We start from the raw sequence: 12,299 nt of genomic DNA on the forward strand, positions 1-12,299 counted from the left end.
CTAAGGATAAAACAAGAAGAAAGTTTTTAGGTGGTACTTTAAGGGATTTGGCCAAATTGGATTTATTTCAAAATGAGATTGTAAATAGATAACATCAAGTGATATTATGGAACTTATTTTCCTAAGTGCCTTTAGAAACAGTGTACCCTGTTAGCCTTAAATTGTGTTTAATATGGTTTCTTGACTACACGTGTAGCCTTATGTTTGACGTCCATGCAGAGGGCACAGCAAGTAGAGGCCCAGAGCAGGAGCCTGACAGGTGGAGAGACCCAGAGTGGGAGGAGTGGTCCCTGGGTGCCCAGAAGCAGCTGGGCAGAGGACGCAGGCCGCACAAGCCACAGTACAGGCCTCGGCTTTTACTTTACTGTCTGAGAAGCTGCTGGGGATGTGAGTAGAGGGTTGGCCTGGTAAGTCAGCCTGGCTCTGGCAGGGATATAGAGCCTAGGGCAGAGGCGGTAGGTGAGAGGTGACAGTGGCTAGGACCAGGCTGGTAGCAGTGATGGTGGTGAGAAATGATCAGGGTCTAGTAGAAGGTAGTGCTGCCTGGATTTGCTGACAAACTGTATGTGGAGGTAAGGACAGGAATTTAGTACGGCCCCTAAGAATCTAGGCCGGAGTAAGTGCAAAGATGCTATCCACAGAGGCGAGGAAGTGTCTGGAGGTGGGAAGGAGGCAGAGGGGTAGCTGAAGTTCCATTTTGGACTGTTGAGTTTGAGATTTCTGTAGATACTTAGGGAGAGATATCGACAAAGATGTCAGTGGGTCTCATATTTAGGGGGGAAGTCTGTGTTGAATTCATAAGTTTTAGAGTTATCCAAGTCTAACTCACACTTAAAGTCATGAACCTGGATGAGATCCTAAAGGGAAGGAGTGTATATAGAGAAGAGAAAAGGTCTGGAGAAAGAGAAAAGATGGCCTGGGGTTCTGGATTGTGGAGTATGTTAGAACTGTAGACTGGAGGCCCCTGTGAGGACCAAGGACATTTGAAGTGAGGGGCCCAAAGCCAGCAAGCTGGAAGGACAGGCCGCGTGCTGTCATTCACAGTTTGAGCTGTAAATCTTCATATGTCTACCAGGTATAGCTAAGTTACGTTTATAATTAGGCGTCTGTCAAGGTGTTGGTTTGTGTGTGCCTGTTTTTTAACTGTAGTAGCCTAGTTTTTCCCCTCTCCCCCCTTTTTCGTTTCTTATTTGAAAGTTAATCTATTTTAAATTTGCATGTTTTTCATTCAGAGTAGGTTTTTAGATGATGTGCTTATTAGTATTTAATTATTTTTATAAAGTGGTTGTAGATATCGGAATGGAACTCATATGTAAATGGAAACACTATAGTAATCCACTTAAACATGCTGTGTATACATTATAGAGTTAACTGACTTGACAAAACTTCACAATTGAATATTGTAATACAAAAGAGAGTGAATATTCATGAAGAAGCAAAGAGATTTGCTTATTCTCTACCCTTTTTTCCTCTTAAAAACAAACTCATTCATACTAGGGTTAATAAGTTCACATTGAATATGAAAATAATACATATGATTTCTTTGTATGTTAAATTTTTTCTTAATGTAGTTAAGTTATTACTATGCACTCATGTTCTATTAATGGAAAATACTTTGATTGGATTCTCATCTCAAGGAGGAGTTGTTTCAGAGCTGGCGTGCGGTATTATGTAAGAGGTGAGATTAATTTTTCCAGCACAATTCAATATTGGGTTGTATCTATCACTAACCTTTTGTCTTATGGTGACATGTAAACTTTTGTATTTTATTTGTTTTCATCATTTGATAGCCTCACTAAATATTATATCTCATGTTTCATATATAATAATTCGATAGATCTTCTTAGCATTCTCTTCTACAGTTACTTTAATTCTTTAAGTACATTGCAAATGGTAATGTGACATTGTAGGCTGCTGCTTTCTGCTTAAAGAGGAACCCGTTACATTGTTTGCTGGAGATCTGAAAGCACAGTTGAATTTAGTTGTAGCTTTTAGTAACTTAAAATTGATATCCAAAGGTTTTCTTAGATATGTTTTCTTGTTTTTTTGCATGCATAAAGCTCAATATTTGACTATATGCCTGCAATTTTTGTAAACATTTACATTTGTGCATATACTCTTTAGGTTTTACTGGCTACATGCTAATTTTCTCAGATTAACCTTTTAAGTGTTAAAAGTTATTTTCATTATGAAAAGGAGTTTCTCCAGCCCTTTCTGTTTTTACTTTTTATTGGATTATATCAGAATAAAATCCAGTGGGCCATTAAATAGCCAGGAGATTGTAGAGGTTATTTGGTTAATCTTCCTCATTGTAAGTGATAGAGCAGAGGAAGAAAGACATTGAGTGACCTGGCTGAGATCACAGAAGCAGAGTTAGAATTAGCAGTGTTCTTTATTTTTTTCTTCCCTGCCCCTGCCCCCCGCCCCTCCGGAGCATTCTTATAACTAGATTTTCTTGCAGGAAACCTATCTTTTAATTTAGTCTTTTGTGTAGGTACCACATTTACGTAGTTCAAATATCAAAAAGTTTACAAAAACATGGAGTGAGAAAAACTTGCCTATTCCTGATCCCATCTGCTCAGTTCTCCCCACCACCAGCTAGTCAACTGTTATGTGTTGTTTTCACTCTTCTTTTGTGCACAGTGATTCTGTAATATGAATGCTTTTCTCCATCTTGATTTTTCTTTTTCTTTTTTTTAAGTTGATGTATCTTAGAAATCTTCATAAAGATCTCTCTCACTTTCTTTTAAAAATTACTGCATGTTAATTCTTAATGGCAGTTATGGAAGGAAACAAGCATGGCCCATGCTTCTGACAGGTATATTTTAGAGCGTATTGAGAAATTATTTCATTTCTGATTTGAATTAATAATTTTGTTCTCTTCCGATACTTTCTTGCCATGGTGTATTAACAAAAATGCTGGTATCTCACAAACACCTCAAAATACTATGTTTGAGAGAGATGCGAGGTAGAAAGAATGTTAAGAATTATTTGGGACAGTTAAAACTATATTGATTTCTTTCTGGTGATTAAGTAATTTGGCCCAGGTGTTAGTTTGAAAGTTGCCATTGCTTAGCAAGCTCTTTCTTAGTAGAATGACTCATGTGAACTAGATTGTAAAGGAAAGCCTCAAATGTTTAAAGTGCAAACAGTATCAAGACTGCACTTAAAAGCAGTGCTTTCCAAACCGGGTTTTATATAATGTATACATGGGTTTTAGAAGTTCTGTCATTAGATAGAATTTTTCTGTTTTCATTTTGAAAATTAAAATTAATGTAAGCATCTGCTGAACCATTTGCCTCATTAGAACATTACTGTTAATAATATGGCCCTTACATTTAATACTGTCATTATTAAATATCACCAGATTTGATGGTTTTCATTTTAAAATTGTCATTTTCAAACCGGGGTCTATGGACCTACTTTTGTTGTTCCTTGAGAATTTTTAAATTTTTTTTAATTTAAAAGATGCCTCAGATTTGAGAAACTTTTAGAGGAATTGTGTATGTATAACAATTTATATATTAAACAGCAACCAACTTCATATGGGTCCTTGATGCTCCTCTTTAAGCCTGTTTAAATAAGTGAGCATCTCTTAACTTTGTGATCATGTGCTATGCATTTATTTGAGACATTTATTTGTTTGGCGGTATGAGGGATTGAACCCAGGATCTCATATGTAAGAGGCAGGCACTCAACCACTATACTATACCTCTTCCCCTTGAAACTTATTTTTATATGTAATTTCTCACTAATTTGAACAGTCTAGACTTACTTCTCTCCAAGTTAACCTGAACTAGTGAGGTTGATGTGTTTCTTATGTAATAAATACTGCTAACTTTCAATGTTTTTCAATCTAGGAATTGATTCTGAAGGCCATGCAGCTAACTTTGTAGAAACAGAACAAATTGTGCACTACAATGGGAGCAGGGCTTCCTTTGTCCAGGCAAGTTAATGTGTCTGTTAGGCAAAGTCAGGCAGGCAGCCATTGGCCTTACTGCTTGGATCATAATTCTCTGTCATGTTGTTGAAATACCACGGTATTGCTTCACTTCCCTTCTCTTTTCCTTTTCCTTTCTTCTTTTTTTTTTAGTAATATCCTTGTCTACACTGTGAACCAAAGTTCACCCAAAACAAGGTTATTCCATTAAAATGGCAGTTACCTGCTGACATTTCCTGCCCTTAAAATTAAGTTCCTGAAGGAGAGAAAAGGGGGTGCAAGGGTTAGGGACATGGAGCCCCCTTTCTGCCTAACCCTGTAGACTCGTTCAGGACGGTGATGGGGGGACAAACTGCTGGTTCACGATGGACCTTTCCTGCCTTGCCCCTTGTTGTGAGACATACCACTTTGTTTCCTCCTTAAGGTTTTGTGGCTTACTTACCACTCTAGAGCTGGAGTCGCTAAACATATTCAAGAACATACTCATTTGAGAAGGAATGAAGTAATTTTCTAAGTTTTTCATAATACCAAATTATATAGCAGATATAACTTGTTAATTTTTACCCATGGAGAAATTGATTTATTTTAGAATTTAGGGGAGACCCAGAGCTGTCTTACTATACAAGCACCATATATGTAAAGTCAGAAGGAGAAAAAGCCTTTTCCAAATGTATTCCCACAAAATAGGAACTTTAAGAGCAAGTATGTGTGAACTTCTTTCATGGTTGCTAGGTTGTATGAGTTTTTGCTTTGCAAAGACATCTATATATGCACCCCTGGCAAAAAGCAAAGCAAAATAAGTGTGGGTATGTGTATGTGGGTGTGTTTTCACATTTCTCTCCTTCCTTTTAGACTCGGGGATCAATACCAGTTTTTTGGTCCCAAAGACCAAACCTCAAGTACAAACCACGGCCACAAATCAACAAAGTAGCAAATCACGTGTGTATCTTCCAGGCTTTTTTCCTTGGCTAAGAATAAAAGCTCAGTGGCATTATAGTTTGCATATGGAAGGTATATGTGTCCCCCATATGTCAGAATTCAACATTTTTTAGACCTTCTTGGTTTTGGCATACAGTGAACCTCTAAATCAGAAGTCTGTGTAAATGGCATGTCACAAATGGGGGGAAGCAAACTCTGGCTAAAAGGTTAGGCAAATTTAGAGTTTAGAGATCTCAGTAAGATTTGCAATTTTATGCTGTGTAGAGAACTTCATGACTTCTATTTGACATTGTAATCAGAATTAAAATAATACTGCAGCTCAGAATAAAGTGGCTTACAGTGACTCTTTACTATATGGTATTTAGAATATCTAGAAGCCATAGTAACCACATTCCCTTGAATACAGGACATTTAAGAAGGTCCTTGTAAAAATCTTATACATATTCCTGAAATGTAATCTTGTCAAAAGTATATAACTTCTGTTTTCTCCCTGCAGATGGATGGTTTCCAAAGGCATTTTGATTCTCAAGTAATTACTTATGGAAAACAAATCATACTCAATCTGGTATGTTTCTTACATGTTTCTTAAAACAAAACCCCTTAACATCTTCTTTTAAATAAACTTGCAGGAAAGCTATTGGTGTTTTTAATTTTTTATAGGTTAACCAGAAGGGCTCGGAAAAACCACTTGAACAGACGTTTGCAACAATGGTGTCTTCCTTAGGAAATGGAATGATCAGGTACCTCAACTAGAAATCAGTTGTGGGTCTTTTGGATTGCTTTCTGTGCACACAAAGTTGTACACTCGGGTCTTTTTAGACATATTTCATCTTGCAGTTTTTTCATAATAGATCCAGGCATGATTTTGTTGTCTTGAAATTTTCCCTGGCATATTTTTTTATGTTGCAAAATAACTTCTTAAAAGTTGAGTTTGAATATGAGTTTACTAAAAGTTGAATCCCTAATCAAAATCCCCTCATCAAGGCTTTATGTTGCTGTGGCCATCAGGGTCACAAATTTCAGCTTCTTGTGGTGGCTAGGTGTGGCTTCGGTGGTCCTGACCACACACGAGCCTGCACAGTTCACCGCCTATGTGGCTGCCTTGTTTGTCTGTCCCGTAAGCTGTCTCCAGCCAGCAGTCAGCAGGCATGAACTCTGGGTAGCCTTGTCCAAAAGTGGGAGCCCTAAAGCATCCCAGCTGCCCTGTGCAAGATAGCAAGTAATCCTTTTTGGAGCTTTCTCCCGTTGGAAGGTGGGGTGCATAGTGTGATAGGAGGTAGGCACTGGCAGTTGGGGGAAAACTTTTCAAAGAAATTGGATTCTTTGGGGAGAAATTATTTTAACCTATGGGGAATTTCAAACATACACAAAAAATGGAAAAATAGAATGAACCTTTGGGAAAAAAGTCTTTTTGTGTCCAGTGCAGACTTTTAGCCATTTCCCTGGTCCCTCACTCCAGCCACTCTTACACCTTTTCACATAGAACCTTCGCAGACACACTTTGAACAGCTCAGAGAAGGGATTCCTCATGGAGCGTGCCTCGGAATCCTCAGAGGTGCTTGCTCAGAATATAGCTCAGCTTGTAAAAGAGAACTCTGGAGCTGGAGGGTGGCATGTACATACTGGAGGAAGCTCATCCACTGGCTCCTGTCTAACAGCCCTGGCTAAGACAGAGTGTTCTTAAGGAATTTAGAGTTTGTAGTAGCAGCTAACTTTGGGAACTTAACATCAATCATAGCATCCCAAGGGAAGCCCTGGTGTCCCAGGGACCTGAAGGACTCCTGCTGCCAAAGAGCAAACACATCGGAGCTATTATTATTTCCTTTCTCTGAGTTCTAAGGACCAGCAGACAGAGGAGCATAGGAGAAAGAGAGCATTTTGAGTGTTTTTTAGTTAGTATGTATTCTGGAAGGGGAAAATACCAGTCTGTTGGTAGAAGGCTGAAATCAAATGGTAGATCTGTTGTTGTCTGTGAGGTGACTTTTGGGCTGATTCATTCTTTGGTTTTTTAACCAGTTGTTACTGTGAGTAAATTAGGTGAATTAAGTTGATGTATTGGTGAATGACCAGAAAGAAGAAAGTCATTTTTCTGTACTTCTGTGAAGTTATGGGACACATTAGCAATAGAAAGTTGAGTGGAAAAGTGCGATTTGCCAGGTGGTATGTCTCCAGGGCTTTCTTTGTAGAACTGTGAAAGGAAGTAGAATTGCTTGAGTATAGAATTCAGAAACAAAATAATATACTTAAAATCATTTATTATAAAAAATTTTGACTTTCTTACATGATACAAATATAATTTTAATAAAAGGATATTAGCTTAAGAATCCAAGTGCACCTAGGTGCTAGTGAGCTACTTAAATTATTTAAACACAGCTAGAGCTATTTTCTGGTCAGAGCACTCTAAAATTAACTCGCACCGTACTTTTATTGGAGTTGTTTTTGAAGATACCTTCCTCCCAGCCCCAGACGACCCCAGGTTGTCAGGCAACCTCTGTTTTGTACTGATTTCCAAGGATACCATTCTCACCTGCCATAACCGCTGAGGCTGTGGGAATCCCTCTCTGCACTGCTCAGAAGCCCACACTGGCCGATGCCCCTCCAGCTGGTGCAGCCGAGGCAGTCGTGTGAGAGCAGGTGCCGAAGCTGAGCCTTCGCTCTGCAGATGAGAGCGAAATGTCCTTGCAGTCCCCTCTTTTACGATTAGTCTTGATCCGTGAACAAGTCACGAATCTACGGGGCTTGAGTTCTCTGCACTCGTCCCTCCTCCCTTGATGTTCAGAAGTTTTTCCCTTTCCAAGAGACAACTTCTTCAGCATGTGGTAGGACATCTGCACTGTCAGGTGTCTTGTAACGTTTAGAATAGTGCCTCTTAAATATAGAGAACAGCTCATTACAGATTGGCAGTCAAGATGATCTCTACCACTTGTATGTGCCATGTATAGATACCAAAAAAAGGAAAGTGCTGTTTTGTTAGGATGGACAGTAACCAATGAGTGGGAACTACCCTCCCTCTGTGCTTCTCACAACCCTGGTGCACGGCAGATATGCTGTCTGACCCTCCCTGGCCCGATGGAGTGGGACCATTTGGAATGTTTTAATCAATTTGGAAGGGGAAAAAAGCAGGGGAACCCTATTATCTCCTTAGGGAATTGAGAAAAAAATATATACAGGTGTTCAATCAGGCAAGGCTTCTTTACAGTATTTGCCTGATTGCTGTGCCTGAGCCCACTTCTCTAACATCTAGCTGTACTTCTCTACTCCCACTTGAGGCCCCCTAGAAGAACATATGAAGATAGAAGTAGGTTTTTGTTTGTATATGTATGTAGATGACGTGTGTGTGTTTATAGATATTTGTATATATGTATTTTCCTCCCTTCTCCCATATATACAATAGTGAGAAGGTAGGGTAAGTGTGTGTGTATATGTATAGGTGGTCAGAAACCGAGAGAAGAGGGGGCTTCACTGTTACCAAAAAATATGTATAGTCTGGCATAGAGAGGAGAATCAGCTTAGGAAGGTGCTATTAGTAGAAGGGAAGTGACTAATCTTTGGTCAGTTTCTGAGTATCTTTTTGGTTTTGGTAGATATATTGCCTTTGACTTCCATAAGGAATGTGGAAAAATGAGATGGGATCGACTAAGTATTTTATTGGATCAAGTAGCAGATATGCAAGATGAATTAAGGTAAGCTGTGTTACTTCATGTGGAGGTGGAGGGCAAGAAGAGTGTGTGTATATACATGTGTATATATATATACATCGGTCATTTTTTATACCTTATTGAGCAGACTTACAGTTTACTGATGACAGGGCTTGTCCATAGTATTTTATTTTTTATTTATTTTTTGTTGGAAGGATAGTCTTGGAAACTTAAAGAATATTTTAAAATTCTTAAAAATGACTCAAGCCCAGATATTTTCATATTGTTATCAATTATCTTCCACACATTTATATACTTTTTTCATAGTTGAAATAGGAAACATTTTGTTGTTTTCACTAAATAGTCTATCACAGGCATTTTTTTCATTCACCAACATAGTAACAGCAATGATAATGGCTTTTTAATATTTCATTGTGCCCTAACAGTTTGAATTAAATACTCTCCTTCACACTGAACATCTAGTTTCTTTCCTTTTCTTTTCCTACCAAGAAAGATAATGCTATAGTGAAAATCACTCATTGTTAAATAAATAGATATGATTTTACTTAGGTTAAAATTTTTTTTCTTAAATTCTTGAGAGTAGGATCAGTGGATCAGAGGGTTTGAATATCCTTATGGTACTTTCTCTTTGTATTTATTGTATTGTTTTCTAAAATGGTTTTGCCTCACAGGTTTACTATCCTCTATGCTGTATGTTGTCTTCCTGCTCCCACCCAACCCTAAACCATATTTTATTCCTCTACCCTGAGGACCCTGGGATGGTGATACCCATTCCACCTCTAAATTGAGAGGGGACTTAGACCCCACATGACTGAAGGATGGGATTCTCCTGCTTGCAGTTGTAGATTCTCTCAGTTCCTTGGTGTGGTGGTTGAATGTTGTCTTTACCTATTTTAAAGTCGAAGAAGGACTCTATTTTGTCATTTTACCTTGCCGCTCTGTGGCAACCCAAATACACCTTGGTTACTTTAGTTATATAGGTAAGATAGTAAAACCTTTCTAGTAGACATTTGCTCAGTTTTTAAATATAAGTATTTTTATACCTATGAAGTTTTCAGCTGCAGTTACTTAATCTGTATTTTCTGTGAGATCTTGTCGTGAGCACAGCTGGTGAAGGGAGATTGGCTGTATCATTATTGGACTCCTAGAGCAAACATTGACTGGGCCTGGCACATAGAGCAGCATTTCCTCGACTTCACCCATTAATCGCTGCCACACATGGGGGTAAGAAAGAAGGCAGGATTGACACCAAAATTTGTGTCGAGTGCCACTCCCTGTGCTTCACAGGGACAGCAGAGTTTTCACCAATGACTTTGAGTTGACCCCTTTGCACATATTTTACGCAAGCGTTTTTGGGGCAGCAGAAAGAATTTGGGTTTGGAGTCTGACACATCTTGGTGTGAAATCAGTTTACCTCTTATTAGTCGTGTGACCCAGGGACACTGTGTAGTACTTACCTTACATGGACTGGTAGGCTGCCACCACACACACACGTGCTCAAGTACACGCCTGTCCACGTAGCACCTCCAAGTGAACCTTAGCAGTCCTGAATGAGTCACACTAGATTTTTAATCTGTGCACCTGCTAAGCCCTTATTCTCAAGGTCATGATTGTTATTAGTTCTCTCTACTCATTCTTATAGCCCTTGGTCATTCTATTGTATTTCCCCAATCCTTTTGGATTTTGGAAAATAATTTCAATAAAATTAATATAATTGGTTATTCGTAATATGCTGTGTCCTGTGCACTCTGCTAAGCCCTTTACGTGCATTGTGCATTATCTCATTCAGACTTTAAAGCAGCTTAAGGGAGGCAGTCACCTGCATATTATGGATGAAAAAACCTTAGGCTCTAAGAGATTCAGTTAATTGTTTAGCGTTATATAGCTAGAAAGTTGCTCAGGGAGCTGAGACTGCTTGTTTGCTGTCCAAGACTATGCTTGCCCTTTACTGTCACACTCTGTGCGTCAGATGTTCAAGTTCATAGAATTATCTGAGGAGCTTTTGAAAAAGGAAGAATATACAGAAACTGGTAACCATGGTTGGCTCCAATGCAGACATGTGGGTGGTTAAGGGCAGGAAGGGAAGCTGATTTTTCATATAATATTCTATTGTACTTTATAAATTCTTTACTGTTTGCATGTATTACCCATTTTTAAAAAGGGTTAAAATGTTTTTCGTGCATAGTATCCAACCTTTGCTTCAGAGATTCTGATTCAGTTGCTCTCAAGACCAAGAACCTTGATTTTCAACCAAGGGTATTCTGATAGGGATAGTATGGGGACGAATCTTAGAGAAACCCTGATACACAGGGATAAAATTGGAATGATTGTTTTACCTGAAACCCTCCTCGGACCTTGGGAAAATATGTTTGATGTTCATAGCAAACTTTATAATGTTCCACCTCTGCTTTTTCACGTCTCTTAGGTGAGATGACCTCTAATGCTGTCATCGTTTTTTGGATAAAGGGCTGTCTTGTCTCAGCCATTCAAACTCTTTTTAGTCTAGGGTAATCAAATATACATACATCATTCCTGTCTTTTTAATTTTTCAGGTTCTAATAATATCACTGATACAAAATCCCGTGTTTTGTAGACTTGACTGTCTTTGGTATGAGAGTGTTTATACAAATATGTTGTAGTTATTTTTTAGTGGACTCTGCTGGCAAGGTGGTGACAAACCAGGAAGGTGTGTTCCGCAGCAACTGCATGGATTGTCTCGATAGAACCAACGTGGTCCAGAGTTTGTTAGCTCGTCGTTCACTTCAGGCCCAGCTTCAGGTGCAATTTTCTTTTTCTTTTATTAAAAAGACAGTATAGCAATAAAACGAAAGGAACTTCATCTTTAAAAACCAATTAATAAGAAACATTCGCGTCGCTGTACCCTAAAGCAATTCTTTTTTGCCTTTGTGTCTTGCCATCTGTGTGTTTGCACATTTTCCCATACTGTGGTCTCAGTATGTTCATTCTCCCTCTCTCCCTCCCTCCTTCCCTCTTTCTCTCTCTCTAACTTTCCCATTTTCTTTTAGCATTATATGTCATCATAGTTTTGAATAGTTTCATTCTATGCCATTTAAGGTGCTATATTTTTGACTAATAAATAACACTGTAGAGAACATAACTGTATATATATATATTATTATTAAGTTGAATTACTTCCTTAGGGTTAATTCCTAGAAGTGGAATTACTGGCCAAAGAGAATAAAGAAAGTACTCTTCTTGTGGGTCCTACTAGTTGACACAAACAATAAATAAGTAAATCTGCTTCACTGAACTCTAGCCAGTATTAGATTTTTTAAAACTTGTTTTTTATTTTAGTCATATAAAGTACTACTTCAAAGCTGTTTTCTTTTATATCTCTAATACTGGCAAGAGATATTCATCCCAGGTAAAAAGTTTTTTGACACAGCTTAGCTTTACCACTAAGATTGCTGTTGAGAAAAATAGGTATAAATTCTTCTGTTTATATTTGGAATTTAAAATATGTGGAGTTCAAACTTCCACATTACACTGGCATTTGTTGAGAGTGACAAACAAAATGCATCCCAAAGATTTCCTGCTGTGATAATTAGTAAGCATTCAACTTTATGGACAGTTTTATGACACTGAGAAGGAAGTTATGGAGGTAAGATGCCAACTTTAGAATGAATTGTTCTTGAACTCTAAAGTGAAAAACATGCTGTATGCCACAGGAGTGATTCCCCTGTTTGGGTTGTCTCCAGTTTGGGACTTGTCATAAACACACATATCCATCCATCCTTTTC

The 12,299-nt window shown here is 38.3% G+C and overlaps 1 protein-coding gene across 4 annotated transcripts in view; it reads left to right on the forward strand.

The window, feature by feature from the left end:
* The window catches only part of SACM1L (SAC1 like phosphatidylinositide phosphatase), a 62,732-nt gene that overhangs the window by 43,588 nt on the left and 6,845 nt on the right, over positions 1 to 12,299 (forward strand). For all 4 annotated transcript variants that reach the window (XM_058288821.1, XM_071212011.1, XM_058288822.2 and 1 more), the window contains 7 exons: positions 1,577 to 1,678; positions 3,861 to 3,946; positions 4,793 to 4,879; positions 5,376 to 5,444; positions 5,540 to 5,619; positions 8,464 to 8,562; positions 11,178 to 11,316. In XM_058288821.1, the coding sequence (XP_058144804.1) occupies positions 1,577 to 1,678; positions 3,861 to 3,946; positions 4,793 to 4,879; positions 5,376 to 5,444; positions 5,540 to 5,619; positions 8,464 to 8,562; positions 11,178 to 11,316 (662 nt within the window). The remainder of the gene's footprint in view (positions 1 to 1,576; positions 1,679 to 3,860; positions 3,947 to 4,792; positions 4,880 to 5,375; positions 5,445 to 5,539; positions 5,620 to 8,463; positions 8,563 to 11,177; positions 11,317 to 12,299) is intronic.

The sequence above is a fragment of the Dasypus novemcinctus genome, chromosome 26, assembly GCF_030445035.2.
Source record: "Dasypus novemcinctus isolate mDasNov1 chromosome 26, mDasNov1.1.hap2, whole genome shotgun sequence".
Classification (NCBI taxonomy): domain Eukaryota; kingdom Metazoa; phylum Chordata; class Mammalia; order Cingulata; family Dasypodidae; genus Dasypus; species Dasypus novemcinctus.